Here is an 18,709-nt window from a genome sequence, read left to right on the forward strand (position 1 = left end):
AAAACATAGGTTGCGTCTCAATGCATCTAAGTGTTCATTTGGTGTCAGTTCAAGCAAATTTCTAGGTTATATGGTCACACATCGTGGAATTGAGGTTAACACTAATCAAATTAAGGCAATTAACAATCTAAAACCTCCTTAGAATCTTGAGGTCTAGAAGTTGACAGGAATGAATGCTACCCTAAACCGGTTCATCTCTCGGTCTGTTGATAGATGCAGGCCTTTCTTCCAATTATTGCATAAGTGGAAGGGATTTGAGTGGACTAAAGAATATGCCTTGACCTTTATGCAGCTGAAAGATTATTTTTCTTGACCACCCATTATGTCCAGACCCGAGGTGGAAGTTCTTTTTGTCTATATTGTTGTGGCCTCTCATACAATTAGCTTAGTGCTGTAAGGGTGGACAACGAAGTATAACGACCAGTCTATTATGTGAGCAAGTCACTACATGAAGCAGGGGTTTGTTACTTTCCATTGGAGAAGACTATCTTGGTAGTGGTACATGCCATGCAAAAGCTCCCTTATTATCTCCAAGCTCACACAGTTGTGGTTTTAACCCAACTTCCTCTTCAATCATTACTCCGAAAGGCTGATTATACTGGAAGGATTGCCAAGTGGGGAACAATTTTAGGGGCCTTTAAGATTAAGTATATGCCTCGGATCTCTATTAAGGGCTAAGATCTTGCAGATTTGGTGGCAGAATTTACTGAATCTCCAGTAGAAGTAGCCAACGAGGAGCAGAGCTGGGAAGGAAAACCAATTGACGCAATTTCTATACTAGGATCGTCATCTTGGAGATTGTATGTTGATGGTGCAGCTAACCAGAGAGGATCTAGAGTGGGGCTAGTTGTGGTGTCCCCCGACAAGATCACTATTAAGAAATCTTTAAGGTTGGGCTTTTCAGCCACAAACAATGAAGCCGAATACGAAGCTTTATTGGTAGGGATGGCCATGGTTCAAAAATTGGGGGGAAAAGCAGTGGAAGTGTTCTCGGACTCAAGGTTGGTGGTAGGCCAAGTAAAGGGAGAGTTGGAGGTTAGAAATTTGAGAATGCAAGAATATTTGGGCCAAGTTAGGTGCCTACAGTAAAGTTTTGAGTTTTTCACTTTGCAACAAATCTCAAGAAGTAGGAATACACATGTTAACTCCTTGGCTACTTTGGCAACCTTTTCTAGACAAGGCTTACCTCGAGTTATGCTCGTTGAAGATTTGCATAAGCCTACCAAGGAGAAGAAGGAGAGGGTCCAAGTTCACCAGGTCATGGTTGATCCTAGCTGGATGGATCCTTTGGTCCTGTTTCTCAAGGAAGGTATTCTACCTAACAAGAAGGGGGAAGCAAATAAGGTACAGAGGAACGCTCCTCGTTTCTAGTTGTCCGAGGAGCAAAAGTTGTACAAGCGTTTCTTTTCTGGACCATACTTGCTTTGTGTCCATCTTGAAGTCGTAGAGCCACTTTTGGGGGAATTGCATGAGAGGATCTGTGGAAGTCATACAGGGGGAAGGTCACTATCTCATAGGGCCTTAACCCAAGACTATTGGTGGCCAAGTATGCAAAAAGAAGCACTAGAGTTTGTGAGGAAGTGTAATTAGTGCCAAAGATTTGCTCCGAACATTCATCAGCCAAAGGGAGGCCTCAATCCTCTGTCTAGTCCATGGCCATTTGCTCAATAGGGCTTGGACATTGTAGGACCATTTCCTAAAGTTGTAGGAAACCGAAAATGGCTTCTGGTCGGAACTGACTATTTCACTAAGTGGGTGGAAGCTGAACCACTGTCTAATATTAGAGATCTGGATACAAAGAAGTTTGTGTGGAAGAACATTGTCACTCGGTTTGGGATTTCTCACACCCTCATTTTCGATAATGAACTCCAATTTGACAGCAAAGCCTTCATGTGGTAATACTGTGAATTAGGCATTAGGAATAGATATTCAACTCCAGCCTATCTGCAAGGAAATGGGCAGACTAAGGCAGTTAACAAAGTCATAGTGAATGGACTTAAGAAGAGGTTGGATAAGACAGAGGGTAGATGGGTGGAAGAGCTGCCACATGTTCTATGGACATATCGAACTACTTCTTGTCGATCAATAGGAGAAATACTCTTCTCAATGACCTATGGGACCGAGGTAGTGACCCCTTTAGAAACTGGGTTCCCAACACTAAGAACAAGCATGTTCACCCCTGACAACAATGATAGGTTATTGAAGAGAAGCCTAGATTTGGTTGATGAGCGAAGGGAAGCAGCCATGGTTCAGTTGGCATATTACTAGCAGAAACTTAAGCAATGATATGACACGAAGGTGGAGGAAAGGCCTTTAACCCCAGGAGACTGGGTATTAAGAAAGGTTGTGGGCACTGCGAAGAATCTTTCTTGGAGAAAGCTAAGACCCAACTGGGAAGGACCATACTGCATCACCTCAGTGGCAGGTATTGGAGCTTATTTTTTAGAAGATCTAGATGAAAATGTTGTACCACGCCCATAGAATGTAAATAACCTACAAATGTACTATTATTAATGACAAGCATTCTTGCCATATTTTTGTTTCTATTGTTATATACAATGTTTTTATTTGTCTAAGTGTTAAACAGAACCTTGGTTATGCCTAGTTCCTCGGAACACATACCTTGGGTAAATTAATACTTCTCATTCCTTTAAGTGTTAAACAAAACATTGGTTATGTCTAGTTCCTCAGATCACATACCTTGGGTAAATTAATACTTCTCATTCCTTTGAGTGTTAAATAGAACATTGGTTATGTCTAGTTCCTTGGACCAAATGCCTTGGGTAAATTAATACTTCTCATTTCTTTAAGTCTTAAACAGAACTTTGGTTATACCTGGTTCCTTAGATTACATACCTTGGGTAAATTAATATTTCTCATTCCTTTAAGTGTTAGAACATTGGTTATGCCTGGTTCCTCGGAGTACATACCTTGGGTAAATTAATATTTCTCATTTTTTTAAGTATTAAACAGAAATTTGGTTATTCCTGATTCCTTGGACCACATACCTTGGGTAAATTAATACTTCTCATTTCTTTAAGTGTTAAGTAGAACCTTGGTTATGTCTGGTTCCTTGGACCACATACCTTGGGTAAATTAATACTTCTCATTCCTTTAAGTGTTAAACAAAACCTTAGTTATTCTTGGTTCCTCGGATCACATACCTTAGGTAAATTAATACTTTTCATTTCTTTAAGTGTTAAATAGAACCTTGGTTATGTCTGGTTCCTCGGACCACATACCTTGGGTAAATTAATACTTCTCATTTTGGTTATGCCTGGTTTCTCGGACCACATACCTTGGGTAAATTAATACTTTTCATTCCTTTAAGTGTTAAACAGAACCTTGTTTATGCCTAATTCCTCGGATCATATACCTTAGGTAAATTAATACTTCTCATTCTTTTAAGTGTTAAATAGAACCTTGGTTATGTTTGGTTCCTCAGACCACATACTTTGAGTAAATTAATACTTCTCATTCCTTTAAGTGTTAAACAGAACTTTGGTTATGTCTTGTTCCTCGAACCACATACCTTGGGTAAATTAATATTTCTCATTCCTTTAAGTGTTAAACAGAACCTTGGTTATGCCTGGTTCCTCAAACCACAGACCTTGGGTAAATTAATACTTCTCATTTCTTTATATATTAAACAGAACCTTAGTTATGGCTGGTTCCTCAGATCACCTACCTCTGGTAAATTAATACTTCTATGGTTATCTGGGCATTAAACAGAATCTTGGTTATGTCTGGTTCCTCAAACCACATGACTTGGGTAAATTAATGTTTGCCTGCTAAGCTAAGTACTAAACCGAATCTCGGTCATGTCTGACTCCTCAAACTGCGTACCTTGGGTAAATGAGTAAATAATCTATCTATAATGGATAACCAAGATTCTAATGGTAATAACTTAACTGAAGGGATGCCCCCGAGCATCACTTAAAGCATTTGCAAGTACATCCATAATATGTTCTTGGATAATAAACCTGATTTCATGAGGTCGTGCTCCTCAGACCAGATGCCTTGGATAAATTAATGCTTCACCTCTACTAGAAGTTATTGATGGAGCTTTGAATCACACAGACTCCTTTGAGCCATACATCTCAGGTACACAAGATGTGTTTTTAAGTTAAATTGTAAAATTCAAAGTGTTAATTGCTTAAATGGTTAGCATTACATTACTAGTTGCATGAAACATAATGGTTAGATTGCAAGTTGTATGGACATCTGTTGATATCAAGGGCATGTTATATTTTAATCAAAGAATGTTACAAGTTATGCCTACGTCAGTTAAATAGTGGTTAGGGATAAAATAAAGTTTTATTCCACTTAAAAAAATAAGTAATAAAAAAAAACTCAATAACTCTTCATTAGATAAAGCCTTAGGATGGCGAGGAGAGTACATGCTCGAAAGTAGAAAATGGTAAATACATGCAAAAAAAAAAAAAAAAAATCACAAGGTCTAAGTAGAATCCTAGGTGGGCTTAGGAGGAAGATTAGCCTTTGCTAAAGTCTGACAAGTAACCTCGGACACCGTTGCATGGGCCACACCCTTACTCTTAGGGTCTTCCTTGTGGGTAAAAGGAAGTGTGGCCAGTACCAGTACCTGGCCCTAGGATGCCCTCCTTTCCCTTAGAAGATTCCTTAGCTGGCTCTTTGTCAGGAATTGTGTCTTTGGCTGTTTCTTTGCCCTCCTCCACTGCCTTGGCTTGGTTAGTCTCCTTGGAAGGGACAGGAGGGGCAGCAACAAGTTCCACTTGATCGGGTTTAGGTGCTTGAGGAGTAGTTTCAGTTGGGGAACTGGAGGGACCTGCCACATCGAGTGTAGGGGGTAGTAGGCATTTTCTGCCTTCCTTAGTGGGGAAGAAGCATCTACCCTAGCTTGATTTAGTGTTTTATTCCATACTTGGAGGCGGTAACCTTTACAAATCCCAGTAACCTTGGCCCTAAGTGTCTCCTCAGTTTCTGCTACCCTAATGTCATACCCCTCTTGCTCGGCCTTGGCAGCAGCTTCCTCAGCCTCTTCCAGCTTCTTCTTGAGAGCTACTATTTGCTCCTTGGCTATAACTAGTTGGTCCTTAGTCTAGCAGAGTTGTTTGAGTTGATTTTCCGCCTACCTCTCAGCCCCCAGTAGAGCAGCCTTAACGCTTTTTTTCTCTCTATCAGCCTCGGTCAACTTGATGTTTAGGTGTTGAATCCTCTTCTCAACTAGCTTAAAAGAATCCACGGCAGCTATGCACTGTCCCTCCTCCTCCTTCATTTGCTTGCGGGAGTTGTTCACCAACTCCTCGGCCAAGTGCACAACTTGAATTGCCTTAAAAAAAAGAAGTAAAAAAAAAATGATGAGATGAAATAATTGGAACATTTAAAAAATATATATCATAAAATATATGAAGCACTTACCAACGCAAGATCCCTCTTTAGAGTTAGAAACATTTTGTGTTTCTTCATGGTCCTTAAATCGGCCATGTCATCAGGTCGTAGTAGGGGCTGTTCCAGGGCATTTTCCACGTATCTAGCCTTCCCTTTTTGGAAGTCCCTAATTGAAGAATCCATGGGAAGGGGAGACCTATTCAACACCAGAGGAGGGTTCTAGGCTAGAACTTTAGTACAACGATCATACCCCCTTTCCACAATGACCCTTTCACTTAAGGACCTCGTCTGAGTTGATCTTGCTATTTTGACCCCTTTCTGGGGCTCAGGTTCCTTTGAGGGAATAACTTCTCCCTCCTCAACTATATCTTTTCCTTTTCAGTCCCGCTTCCTTTTTTGTCTGTAGGATCAGGCTGAAAGGCTTAGGCGGGAAGAAGAGTAGGAAGTTTAGGTTGTATGGCCACCTCAGGCACTGTACCATCCGCATGAGACTCAATAAGGCTTATCTTGGCCTTACGTTGTAGCACTATCACGTTGGGTATACTGGGGGTTTCTTGGACACTGCTCACTTGCACGGAGGAAAGGTGGCTGAAATCTACACTTGAAGGTTTTGGAGATTGAACTGGTTGAAGACTTCGAAATCCTCCTCAGAGTCTGAAACTTCAACTACTTGTGCCGTCTCTTCGAGAATTGGTTGGGAAGAGGTGGCTTCTTCCTCGTTAGTGCGCTGAAAGGGCAATTCCACCAATTGGGTACCTTTTGGAGCAGGACTAGCGAGGAAGCCCGGTATTGTGATGTTAATCTAATGTAAGTAAGGGTCTTTTGCTTTTATGACGTACTTGGGGGCTTGAAAGCTGGAGGAGATGGGATCGTAGCTGAGGATAAGGTGGGCTACTCTCAATTGTCCATCGGTGTGGACAAAGATCTTGGCCTTCAATATCCTTGTCAGATCGGGCTTGTTGGCAAGACTGAAATTAAGGATTGCAGAGTATTTATCTGCAAATTCACCAAAAATAAAAAAAACATTGTTAGATTATAATGCAGGTAAAGCAAAAACCAGTTTACCCATGAAAACAAAAGAAGTAAGCACTAAAAGTATTGGTGAGTAAGGGGGTATTGTTAGATTATTAAACCTAAACCTAAACACCCCACCTGGTGTCCCATCTCGTGTTGGGCAATGAAGTCCACCATGCCACTCCCCTGAGGCAATTAGAAAATTCTTGTCCATACCCTTGTTAGTATCAAGGAGACAAGATATCAGCCTGACTGTAGGGACCCTGGTTTTTAGATAGTATCCCTGGCCTTTAAGGTTTTGGCTATTGCATATCCAGTTAATGTCGTGTTGGGTAAGGTTTACACCCATCTTTTCATTAAGGGCATCTACGCTACCTAAAATCCTAAATACATTAGGGGTGCATTGGGTGGGTGAAAGTTTGTGGGCGATATGGTAGTCCCTAGTCACTCTACCCATGGGGATTCTCATCCCTCCCTTTATGAAGGCAATCATAGGGATTACTACTTCCCCTCTTGCCTCAGGGCATGCCACTGCCCTTGGCAGCAATACCTGATGAAAACACCAAGTGGAATACGATATTGGGCTTTAAAGCTCTCTATACCCTCTGGGGTGTCTACTAAATGAGCGAATCTACCCATTTGAAAAATAGTTAAGTGTGTTAGGTTGATGAGGTGAAATCAAAGGGGTCGAGGAAGAAAAGGTTCTAAATTTGAGAAGAGATACTAAAGGTAACTTACAAAAATAAAGAAGGGCTCCTCAGACTAGTTTTGGAGAATTGAAGATGCAAAAAGTGGAACAGTAAAAATCTTCGAGCAATATATATAAGGAAGGAAAAGGTGAGCAGGAGATTTCCCGCCCGAGAAGGAGATTTCCAGCCCAAGTCCCTATAAAACGTCTCCACCATAGGATCTCATCACACCGTAGGACGTAGGGAACAGGGTGCCGAATGAAATAAATGTTGGAGCAGCCCGGATGCTGAAGTGTCAGGAGCGTGCCTCTTTGCAGTTGAAAAGACATATGCACAAAAAGAAATGACATAAGTGTGGGGAGGGCATTCACTAGGAAATCGAAATCCCATTTTTTTCTCCCAACGAGAAAAAGAGTGCAATTTCGAGGGGCTATTGTAGGGATAAAGGGCCTAAATGTGGGTATTGGGCCGTGTTCGAGGACATCAATTGGTCCTAGAGCAGGTAATAGTGACGGAGACATAGAGGATAGTGGTCCATAGAAAGAGTTCAGTCATGGGGAACTAGAAATGTTGTTCGAGGAGAAGTACCTCATCGGCTGAGCAGGGAAGAGGTTGTATGTCCAACCTTTCGTCAAGAACAAGGCAACAGACGATCATTCTAGTAAAGATAAACATTAGGTGGAAATAAGACAAAAGAGATTTGAGGAATATCTAAGAAGAAAGCTGCTGCCACCACATTGAATGCTCTACAGCTAATCCTCTAGCCGCATTAATATAGAGGTGATACCTGAACAGTAACCTCCAGCCTTACAGCTACCTACAGAGACTTCAAGAAGGTGCTGATGTGACAAGTATTAAAGCCAGAAATCTTATCTACATGTGGAAGGCTGAGATGAAGTAAGGAAGGGGAATATAAAAAAGGAAATTCCCATTACAAAAGGATCATCAGGGAATCTGTAGAAAAATCACTGTACATACAAGAACTATAATTCTAGTTAAGTTTAAGAGAAATATATAAGAACAACCTTCCTTGGACTTTGCTGAGGAGGATTTATCTTGCTTAAACTGTTTGTTTCATGCTTTACAATAGCAACTAACCTACTGTGATCATTAGACACCCAACTCATTGAAAGTTCGGTTTTAAGCTCACTCTCTACAAATTCATTGATTTGGGCTCTTTAGCTTAACCAAGACTATCAATAAAAATGAAGGGAAAAACAAGAAATGCGAGAAACACAACATTTTTCACCACAACTTTAGCATTAACAATTGTTGTGTTGTCAAGTTTTTATTTATTCTCATATCAAAAAACTCCCTTGAGATTTTTATTTGGATTGATAGGCTTGAGAATGTTCTTTTGAAGAAGAATGTTCTTACGCCAAAGTTTCACCATTTTAAGAAATATACTTTTAGATCTTAATTTTTATATTTTTGTTGTGTTTTTAATGGTGAAAGTATAGAAGTGGGTAACAAAAGCCTAACAAAGTGAATCTCAGGTGGGCAAAGTGCCAACTTTAAATCATAGGTAGGCAATTAAACCACAGGTGGGTAAGTTGTAATTTGTCCAAAAATTATATACGGTTAATTATAATTTCAGTCTAGGACCATGTTTGTCTTTAATTTTTATATAAACTAGTCGTTAACTTGTGCTATGAACGAGAATCTACTTATTTGTAAGGTAGACTAAAATAATTTTATAAAATCTTAAATTGATTAAAAAATTACACCATTGTATGATTTGCTCTTTTATGATCTCAATTTATGTTACAATTTGATGAAGAAGCTATTGCTTGAATGTGCAATGGCTTACAAAAAATTTGTCAGACAATTTCAAATACTACAAAAAAAATAACTCAACAATTCAGATTTTAAAACTTTTGAAAGACAAAAAAATATTAAAGAATCAGATGATTCACTGCTTAAAAATTATTGAAACAAAACAAAATATATATGACTAAACAATAGAGAATATAAAATAAAGATGAGTTATATTCAAAAGAATAATTTCAATTATTGCAAGCTTTTTTATCTTGTAAAAAATAGCTAAAGAGAGTTTGATGGTTCATGTACAAAAATTACTTTTCAAAAAATATATGAAAAACCATAAAATAAAATTTTTTTTTTTAGCAGAGTAGAGGAGAAGAAAATAACATAAGAAGAGCTCATACCTCTACTTGGCTTTAAATATATATATATATATATATATATATATATATATATATATATATATATATATATATATATTGGGGTTTGCATTACTTTTATAGTGTTTATGATTAACCTCACAAATTTAGAGATAAATTATTAACGTTTGAGTTTGAGTTTAAGTTAGACTAGTTAAAAAGATAGAGCTTTACTCTTTGTTAAGTTTGGATTAAACAAAAATAATTTTGTTTTAAAAAAAATGATGAGTTTGAGTTTAAGTTGAATTTGTTAAACAGATAGAGTTTTACTCCTTAAGTTTGGATTAACCAAAAATAATTTTATTTAAATAAGATGATAATTTTATTTAAATATTGTGCTAACGTTAAAAATTTTAAGAGTTTCATGTGTGTATATATATATATATATATCTTCATTTTCTGGCTTCAAAAAAAAAAAAAATCTTCATTTTCTCAAAAAAAAAAATATAAATCTTCAAAAATATATATAAAAAAAATAAAAAAAAATTCCGCTAACAGTTTCAAACAAGTCCAACATTTGCCCAAATATGTAGACAATTAGGCCCGACATAATTACATAAATACTACGCTGCCGTTATTTTAAACGGAAACCAAAAATCTCGTTGGACACCAAAGTTTTTTATAATGAAATAAGGTGAGCAACCCCAACCCCAACCCCAACCTCTTCATTCATTCTCCCATTATTCTAACTAAATTCATTTTCTTTCCAATTTGGCTGTTGTTGTTTCCTTTTTCGCTTGGCGAGATTTCCATCTAGTTGCTGATTATAGTAACAAATCGGTGAAATAACTCTCTTACTATATTCTTTTTAACCTTTCGTTCCGTTAAAACTATGCTGGTTTTGGCATTAAAACAAACACCTAGTACACTACTTCATGCTTTCTGTAATTCGTTGCTGTTACCTTAAATGACTGCTTGTGGAGATACCCAATTCCCAAACTTATCGTTGTGCACTTTCTTTTGGTTATAGCTTTTAAAAGCAAGTATAGTACATGGTTCTGTTGGGTTCTTTAATTTGTTTAAAACCATGTTGAACTTGTAGAACATTTCTTACTTTCAAAAAACAAAAAAGATTGTATTTATTTTAGATAATGATTGTAAGAAAGCACTTTCAAAAAGAAGAATAAGAAGTGCTAAGTGTTGAAATTTATGCTTTTGTAGGCAAAATGAAGTGAGGATGAGTGCAAGTATTCTGGTAGCTGAGGCAGTGTGGAAGGACATTGAGTCCACTCGTTCAGGTCGTTTATCTTTTTTTCTTTTCTACTTAGAAGCTGATATTAAGAATTTTTTAAAATAAGTTTACCAAATTTTCATTCAGTTTTGATTACTTATGTGGACATTTGATAACACGGAACAAATTGAAATGGGGCAGTGTCCAATGATCAGCTCTCCATGTTAGTATTTCTATATCCGTTTCATCACTGTGTTGCAAATATTAGTACTGTTTTGTAATGTAGTTGAATTATTTTGGGGTTTTCATTTTTGGGCTATAAGTGCAGCTTGCTTTTCTTGTTTGGTAAGAACTTTGAGCGAGCCACAAGGATAGTAGATCAAAGAGGTGTCAAGAGGATTTCTGGTGAGCCTAGCGGGCGGTTAATCTTTCAGGTGAAGATTATTTCTTTACTTGCATACACGTTTTGTTACCTTATGGATAGACATGCTTATGAAATTGACAACTAGATGGTTCGATCCAGATCAGAACTAGCATCCGCATCATGAAGTTGTCTTAAGGTTAAATTTTGTTTGGACATTTTGTTCATTTTGTGAATCTGGAACTCTAGCTGATACTTGGGAATTTCAAGTCCAAAAGTTTGAAAATTTTCAATATTTTTTTCATGCATTTATTAATTTGGGTGAAATTATAAAGAAAATATTTAGAAATTTAGATGACATCAGCTAAGTAATGAGAAATTTGAAGAAGCTGGATTAGCCAAAAGTTGCCAATTTGGTAGTTGAGGCCAAGATGGATTGGGTTGAAGAAAGCTGTTAATTTTGACCAGGTAACGAGGAAGATGAAATCTAAAACTGTTTCTCCACTTATTTGGTCTGGTTAGGTTGTGGGAGAATCACAGAGGAAGGAGGAATATTTCTGCTTTGCTGAATGCTATTGTGCATGTTATTCGTTCTTCTATGACATTGTAAATAGAGGGGAACAACTATGTGTAAGATCATCATTCTTGCTTATCCATTAAATTGTGAAGTCAAATCCTTTAACATTTCCTTTTCTTTTTGCAACAAGTTTCTCGTATTTAATTCATTTTCTTTTTTACCTGTTTCTTACAGTGTAAGCATCAATTAGCTGCAAGACTAGCTGCATCCTTGGGAACTTGCATTGAAGTTAAGGTGTCTGATGAGAAGTTAGCTCTATTGCTATCAAAACTCTGAAATCTTTCAATTGAATACTTTGCATTTGGTGTTGAAGTTTTGCATGAGTAAAGAAGAGCAAACAACAAGTTGATGTGTTTGCAATATAGAAGCCAGGTGCAGTTAAAAAGGTAGTCCATGAGGAAGTCAAGTTGAATGTGTTCGTTAAGTTGTTCCACGTGATTTTCATTTTGTGAGGAACATTTCTTAAATATGAATCTTAGCATCCATAGGCATTGGAAATTAGAATATATTTTTCCTTATATTTGAATTTATAGAGGTTTGCTATTAGGATTACTGTTCAGATGTTATTGGCATCTACTTTTGCTTAGAAATTTTGTCACTGCAACAGCTCATTGATGGAATGTGGTATTGTGAAATTTGAGTAATCTGTTGTTTCTTCTATAAATAAAGAGGATACTGTTGTTGATCAAATGTGTTCCTAACATTTTACTTTTGTTTATACATATTTTGGATTAATGCTTATATTCACACAATCTCTCTTGATAAATATTCATTCTAGGTATAAACCATTTTTAAGTGTTGTGTCAAACTGGTTTGATCATGTGGTAGGTTTATAATGCTTACTTATGAGTCTACGACTTTGCACATTGTAGATGAAATATAGATTGCAAAAAATTATGTATTAGGAGCATTGGAAATAGGAGCTCATAGAGTGAGGATAGTGCATTATCCAGTTATTATCAAGTCAATTGCTTTCACACTTCAAGTTAATGCATCAATTGATAGCACTATTGAAATTTTATTTGCCTAAGCATGTGTGTGTGTGTGTGCACGTGTGTGTGTGAGAGAGAGAACAGGAGCTCATAGCGTGACTTTTGGGGCAGAGGGGGGGGGGGGGGGATTATGAGCTTGTAACTTCTACAAAAGTATGACTGAATGGATAAAATGAAAGAAGAAAAAGAGATCAATGCAAGATCATCCTAAGAGTTTCATAAAATGAAGGAGACATCTGTGTTGGCAAATGGACATCAAAATTTTGAGGAGAATAAAGAAGGGAGTTTCCTAAAGATATTGTTGTTAGGTATCTTCCAGAATTTGTGTCTATAGGAATATAAGGCTGACATATGACCATATTTTACTGTTCTAAATGCATTGTCGGTGTAAATCTAAACAACCAAAGGCTGAGATGAATCTTCTTTTCTTTTCCTTTTTTTTGGAGGATCGGGGGGTAGTTGTTTGAAGAAGGACCATATTGTATATTAGTGTATTCAGACTCCATTTCCATACAATTATGTGTGATGTGACCAAAATCCAGAGGAATTAACTTCTTTCATTTTCAGTTGCTCATTGTTGAAATTTTATGTGTTATTGCTTGTTCCTTGTGGCCAGGGTTGCCCAGTGCTAGGTGGAATGGTGTTATAGCACCGGATAGTATTTCTCCATTAGAGTATAGAAGAGAGAAAAACCCGTGATTATGGTTCATTATAAACTGAACCACATGTTTAATATTTTTTGTCTTGCACGCGCAGTATAATGTTTGAGCACATCTGGTCAAATGGTTTTACTTCTACTTGTAGTGTTCACTTCAAGTAGTCTACTTGTTGGGGGACCACAATTTGACTCCCTACAACCACTCTAAAAACTGGCCCACGTGGTGTGATGTCGAAAGCCATAAAATATTTGAGTATGTCTTCCTCATTACCAATTGGTTTTGAGGTGGAATAGCATAGCTCACAGTCCGACACTACTAACCATCTAAAATTTAGTAACATATCATGATTCTGTATTTGTTCTCCTTAATTTATAATTAATTTCAGATATTATAATACAATAAAAGCTACAAATGCACAATGAATTCATTGACATAATTATGGGGGCACTTTTTCAGAACCATAACTTTGAGGAGGCTTTTATCTTCATCCTGAAATGGCTTAAAATAAGCAGGTAATGGAGCAAGTAACGTAGGTGATATAGCTTACAATAAAAGATACAAGTGCACAATGATGTTGGCCCCTCTGTTTGATTCATGTGTAAATATATGGAGTTTGTAGACATGTTTTACATTCATTTAATCATTTTACGTTTTCTAACATTAGTGCCAAACTTATTGTTTTGTATATGTGAAAACAAGAATTCCTTATCATGTGTGTGGTATGCATTGAAGGGCACAATTTTTTTTTTTTTATTCATGAATTGATCTTTAGTCAATCATTTGGTAGACTTGGAATGACATATCCTTCAGTTTTGACAATCACATGTGATCAATTTCCTGTTTGTTTAAATGATAAACAAATAAATTTGAGCTGTGGTGTTATTGTATTGGTTCGTATCATGGATTAACTTTTGTATTAGGTAGGTTGGTTGCTATGATCGGTTACCTTTTGTATTACGTAGGCCGTTAGTAAGTCTTAACAATTTCAGTTCTGCTATATTGTATTGCAATGCTGTTTGTGCATTATTGTGAAATTTATTCCCAAAAAAACCCTTTCAATGGATGTTAATAGGCATATGAAGCACTATTTTGTCTGTTAAATTATAAATAATGAGCGTTCGGCGGGTTTGAATTATGAGTCAATAGTCATCCTTTCTATCTAAAGCACACTTGTTTTAATGATGTTGGCCCTTCTGTTTTAATTCATCTTTAAATATATGGAGTTTGTAGACATGTTTTACATTTATTTAATCATTTTACATTTTCTAACACAAGTGCCAAACTTATTGTATTAATGTTTTGTATATGTGAAAACAAGAATTCCTTATCATGTCTCTCAAAAAAAAAAAAAAAAAAAGAATTCCTTATCATGCGTGTGGTATGCATTTAAGGGCACGCATTTTTTTTTTTCTTGAATTGATCTTTAGTCAATCATTTAGTAGACTTGGAATAACAGATCCTTGGATTTGAAAATCATATGTGATCAATTTCCAATTTGTTTTAATGATAACTTGCATTGGTTCTTATGATAGTTCAAGTTTTGTATTAGGTAGGTTGGTTGGTTGGTATGATGGTTCAACTTTTGTATAAGGTAGGCTGTTATTAAAGCCTTTAACAATTGCAGTTTCTGCTATATTTTATTCCAATGTCGTCTGTGCGTAATTGTGAGATTTATTTCAAAACAACCCCTTTAATGGTTGTTAATTGGCACATGAAGCACTATTTTTTCTGTTGCATTATAAATAATGAGTGGTCGGTAGGTTTGATTTATGAGTGAATAGTTATCCCTCGTATCTGAAGCCTATAGGTCAGTATAATGATGCCTCTGTATTGTTAAATGAATAGTCATATCCTTTCTATCTGAAGCCTAAAAGGTCTTAAGTCTCAATTACAATTATGCCTCTGTATCTGGTGGTGAAATTTGCCATGTGAGATTTAGGGATCCCAACTCAGACAATGCTCAGCGGTTGCTCAAAATGGAGGGCACCCTTCTCTTGCCCAGCTCACGAACATGTCATTCAGTTGGTGGCAACTGGCAATAACTTGAATCCACTTCTCACTTATAATTGATTGTTGCCGACACTGCACCAATGAATGTGAAAAGCTTTCTAAGACCAGGCTAAAAAACACACCCAAAAAAAAGATCCCCATTAAGGCACAACAAAATGGATTGGTCCCTCCCTATATCTTGTCTATGTCATTCTCTCCTCTTAAATCAAGCTACCAATAAACTCACATGATTTTCATTCCAATATTAATTTTCTGATCGTTTTCACAAGATTTTCAATCCAATAATAATTTTCTGATCATTTACCATCAGCTATATTGTAAATTTGTAATAGATTTTATTTTTTGAGTTTGGTTTAGAAATGTAAATAAATACTAAATATATACCCCATTCTTGGTCTCGTCACTGCCACAACCCGAGGTGCCATTAGACCAACATGGTTATCAGCAACTATATTGTGATAGATAGTGTCGTATTTGGGTCAAATTATTTTATAAATTATATTGGATATTCATTTTTAAAATGTACACCAAATTTTATGTTAATTGGATATTATTTACTATCCATCCTATAAAACTTATATATGTTAAAACATTCCAAAAGCGCTAAAATGACATTCCTTAATACCTTCTCTGTCATCAGGAATGCTTAGAACTGTGTTTTCCTCTTCCGTTTTTTCAAGCCTCGTGTTGTCTTTGGGCTGCTAACGCTCTGTTGATAAATTTCTAAATGCTATGCCCTCTTTATCACAGTTTCATTTTCGGAAGATACTCCAATTATTGAGTAATCAGAGATGTTGCCTCCAATGAACCAGTCCCAAATCCAAATCTCAGATAAGATTTTAACTATGATCTCTAAACCACAGCGCCATTAGATCAGCAATAATAACAATAATCTTTACAACAAGATTTGACAATTACAATAACTTTGTGAAGTAAAACAGTAAACAAAGTAAAAAAAAAAAAAAAAAAAAATCTGTTTCAAAAAAAGCTAAAGCTTTTGTGTATTTTTAACCTCTAATTTACCCTAGAAGGAAAAAAAAAAACAAAAAACAAAAAACAAAAAAAATCAAGTTGTAACCAACAACAACAAAATCCTAACCCACTGTAACGCTACGGAACAATTCCGTGAGTTCTCATCTTACAAATCCAATAATGGAACGATGTCTTTGAGTTCCTGAACCCCACAAATCCATGCTCTTTGCTCTTGTTCATGCAATCCAAAAGTGTCTCACTCCCAAGAACCACATCAACAAACCACCAAGCCCCAACATCTTCCAATTTTGTAGGCACCAAGCCCTTCTCCCTCACAATCTCCTCCCACACTGGACCCTTATTCTTCATCATCCCTTGCAAGCTCAAGTTAAACTTCTCATCAAATTCCCCACACTGCACTCCAAACTGTTCTGCCAAAACCTTCCATAAGTGCTTCCACTTGAACACGTCCCCATTGCTACAATTAAACGCCTCATTCTTCGCGTAAGGATCCACTGCCGCCCATATCTGATGCTCAGCAACCAAATCTGCATCTGAGGCATCACAATACCCTTCCCACGCTGCACGACTCCCCGGAAACCTCAATACTGTGCCTTCATGTTTACAAATCGCCGCATAAGCGCATAAACTCCCAACAATGTTCATCAAACTATAAGGCGAAAACCCAAATATCGTTCCAGGCCTATGAATTGACCAATTCAAACCCTCTTTCTTCTTCACCTCCTCAAACAAAACATCTTCCAGCGAATAGTAAAAATTGGGTACTTCCAATCTTGGAAGGTCTTCATGAAAGGGAGGTTCATGGGGCTTAATTTTCCCAAACAAATCGAAAGGGCCAATATAGTGTTTTCTACCAGTTTGCAAGCAAATATGTTTTAAATTTGGTGCATTTGGGATGATAAGATTGAGAACATTGCGCAACATGTCAGCATTGACCTTACAGTTTTCAGCTTCCTCATGCACATTGGCCCATGTCACGTAGAAAACGTGTGTGACATCCGTGAGATTTGAGAGCTTGGAATGGGATTCTTGGGCATCCAATATGTCACACTGGATGTACTCAACAGGGTAGTTGGCAGTCCAGGGAGGGCGGGGGCGGCGAGCCACACCATAGACCTTCCACGGCCCACCAGGAGTATCAGAGAGTGGCAGGATCTCGGCAAGGCTATTGCCGACTATGCCAGTCACACCAATGATTAGAGCCACGCTCTGGTACCGCGGTGTTGCAACACTGTAGTCGGTCTTTTTCTGTAGGATTTGATCAAATGAGAGAATGAGAATGTTAGAGAGTTGGAGAGAAGAAAGACTGGTAATTGAAATAAAATTGAAGAGATTTATCAATTATGGGGTTGGAATTAATCACTTGCCTTGGCAGCACCTATTGCTCCAGCCCACCACCAGCTCATTGTTGTGACTGCAGATAAAGAAAGATGTATATATCTGTGTGTTTTATCTTGGGTACACTGTACACACGAAGAAGAGAGAATGGGGGGGTTGGAATTGTTGAAATATATAGAGTTAAGAGTTGCTGCAGCCAAGCGTGGGCTTGTTCTTCTGTTCTTTGCAGTGATAGATGTTCCAAATTTCCAATGTATTTGTGATGGATAGGCATGTAATCTTTTGTATCCTCTTTTATATATATATATATATACACACACACACATATATCAAATTCTTTTATTTTAAGGAAGTGCAACAAATACAGTTCAACATAGCAAAAGTCTATCCCTAAATATTTGGGTTTGAGTAGTTGAAGAGTGAAGATTTGCTGTCATTTTCATTTATTGGCATAACTTATATACAAAACTAGGTTGATAGTACTAGTACAAAGTTAAGGTTAAGATTAGTCAGATTTTTCTAGAATAATGGATAGATTTGTTTGATTTTATTTTTCTTTTTTATTCGTAATTGAAAATTTATCCTTTTTTTTTTATTCTTTTTTGGAAATAAGGTAACTAATAGTTTAACAAATGATAATTTAATATTAATATAATGCAGAATTTTGAGAGTCTAGAGAGAAACTGTTCGAACGGCTAATTAACAGCATATTATAACTATTTCAAAAAAAAAAAAAAAAAAATAAAAAGTAACAATAGGAAGCAATACTTCCCTGAAATTATATGGGTACATCTTATAACTAAATTTAATTAAAATAAACCTTTTTTTTTTCCTGAATAGATTAAAAACAAGATTTTGAATTAAGCATTTTGCTGCTTCATTTCTCTTCATAAACGTGAAAGAGAAGTCATTCAAGTTTGCATCTCTAGCCAAAGCCAAACAGTCGAGAATCCTTCAAAAACATGAAAGAGAAATCATTCTAGTTTGCCACTAGTTTACCCGTTTTTTGCTTCTCCGACTTCATAAATGCAAGTCTTTCATAACTTCAATAAGAATTTATTTATTTATTAATTTTATTATTATTATTATTATAAAGTTCTCTTAATAAAAACTAGGTTGGGTTTGAGTAGTTGAAGAGTGAAGATTTGCTGTCATTTTCATTTATTGGCATAACTTATATACAAAACTAGGTTGATAGTACTAGTACAAAGTTAAGGTTAAGATTAGTCAGATTTTTCTAGAATAATGGATAGATTTGTTTGATTTTATTTTTCTTTTTTATTCGTAATTGAAAATTTATCCTTTTTTTTTATTCTTTTTTGGAAATAAGGTAACTAATAGTTTAACAAATG

At 36.5% G+C, this 18,709-nt stretch overlaps 3 protein-coding genes across 4 annotated transcripts; 2 read left to right on the forward strand and 1 right to left on the reverse strand.

Moving 5' to 3' along the window:
• Positions 1-1,194: 1,194 nt before the first annotated feature.
• Positions 1,195-2,268, forward strand: LOC142644257 (uncharacterized). The gene is made up of 3 exons (XM_075818906.1): positions 1,195-1,344; positions 1,672-1,829; positions 1,926-2,268. Exons 1-3 carry the CDS (start codon positions 1,195-1,197, stop codon positions 2,266-2,268), a joined length of 651 nt encoding a protein of 216 aa, XP_075675021.1.
• A 7,570-nt stretch (positions 2,269-9,838) lies between these two features.
• Positions 9,839-12,055, forward strand: LOC142643713 (uncharacterized). 2 transcript variants are annotated; one of them, XM_075818421.1, is made up of 6 exons: positions 9,839-9,890; positions 10,418-10,494; positions 10,629-10,650; positions 10,756-10,861; positions 11,311-11,418; positions 11,540-12,055. In XM_075818421.1, the coding sequence occupies exons 2-6, from the start codon at positions 10,434-10,436 to the stop codon at positions 11,639-11,641; spliced, it is 399 nt and encodes a 132-aa protein (XP_075674536.1). In that variant the 5' UTR covers positions 9,839-9,890; positions 10,418-10,433; the 3' UTR covers positions 11,642-12,055. The 2 variants fall into 2 exon arrangements, with proteins under 2 accessions (XP_075674536.1, XP_075674537.1); XM_075818422.1 differs by lacking the exon at positions 9,839-9,890 and adding an exon at positions 9,899-10,036.
• A 3,798-nt stretch (positions 12,056-15,853) lies between these two features.
• LOC142642153 (3-oxo-Delta(4,5)-steroid 5-beta-reductase-like) lies at positions 15,854-17,774 on the reverse strand. The gene is made up of 2 exons (XM_075816508.1): positions 17,387-17,774; positions 15,854-17,267 (listed from the first exon to the last, which is right to left on the reverse strand). The coding sequence occupies exons 1-2, from the start codon at positions 17,681-17,683 to the stop codon at positions 16,137-16,139; spliced, it is 1,428 nt and encodes a 475-aa protein (XP_075672623.1). The 5' UTR covers positions 17,684-17,774; the 3' UTR covers positions 15,854-16,136.
• Positions 17,775-18,709: the final 935 nt, after the last annotated feature.

This window comes from Castanea sativa, chromosome 7 (assembly GCF_040712315.1).
Source record: "Castanea sativa cultivar Marrone di Chiusa Pesio chromosome 7, ASM4071231v1".
Classification (NCBI taxonomy): Eukaryota; Viridiplantae; Streptophyta; class Magnoliopsida; order Fagales; family Fagaceae; genus Castanea; species Castanea sativa.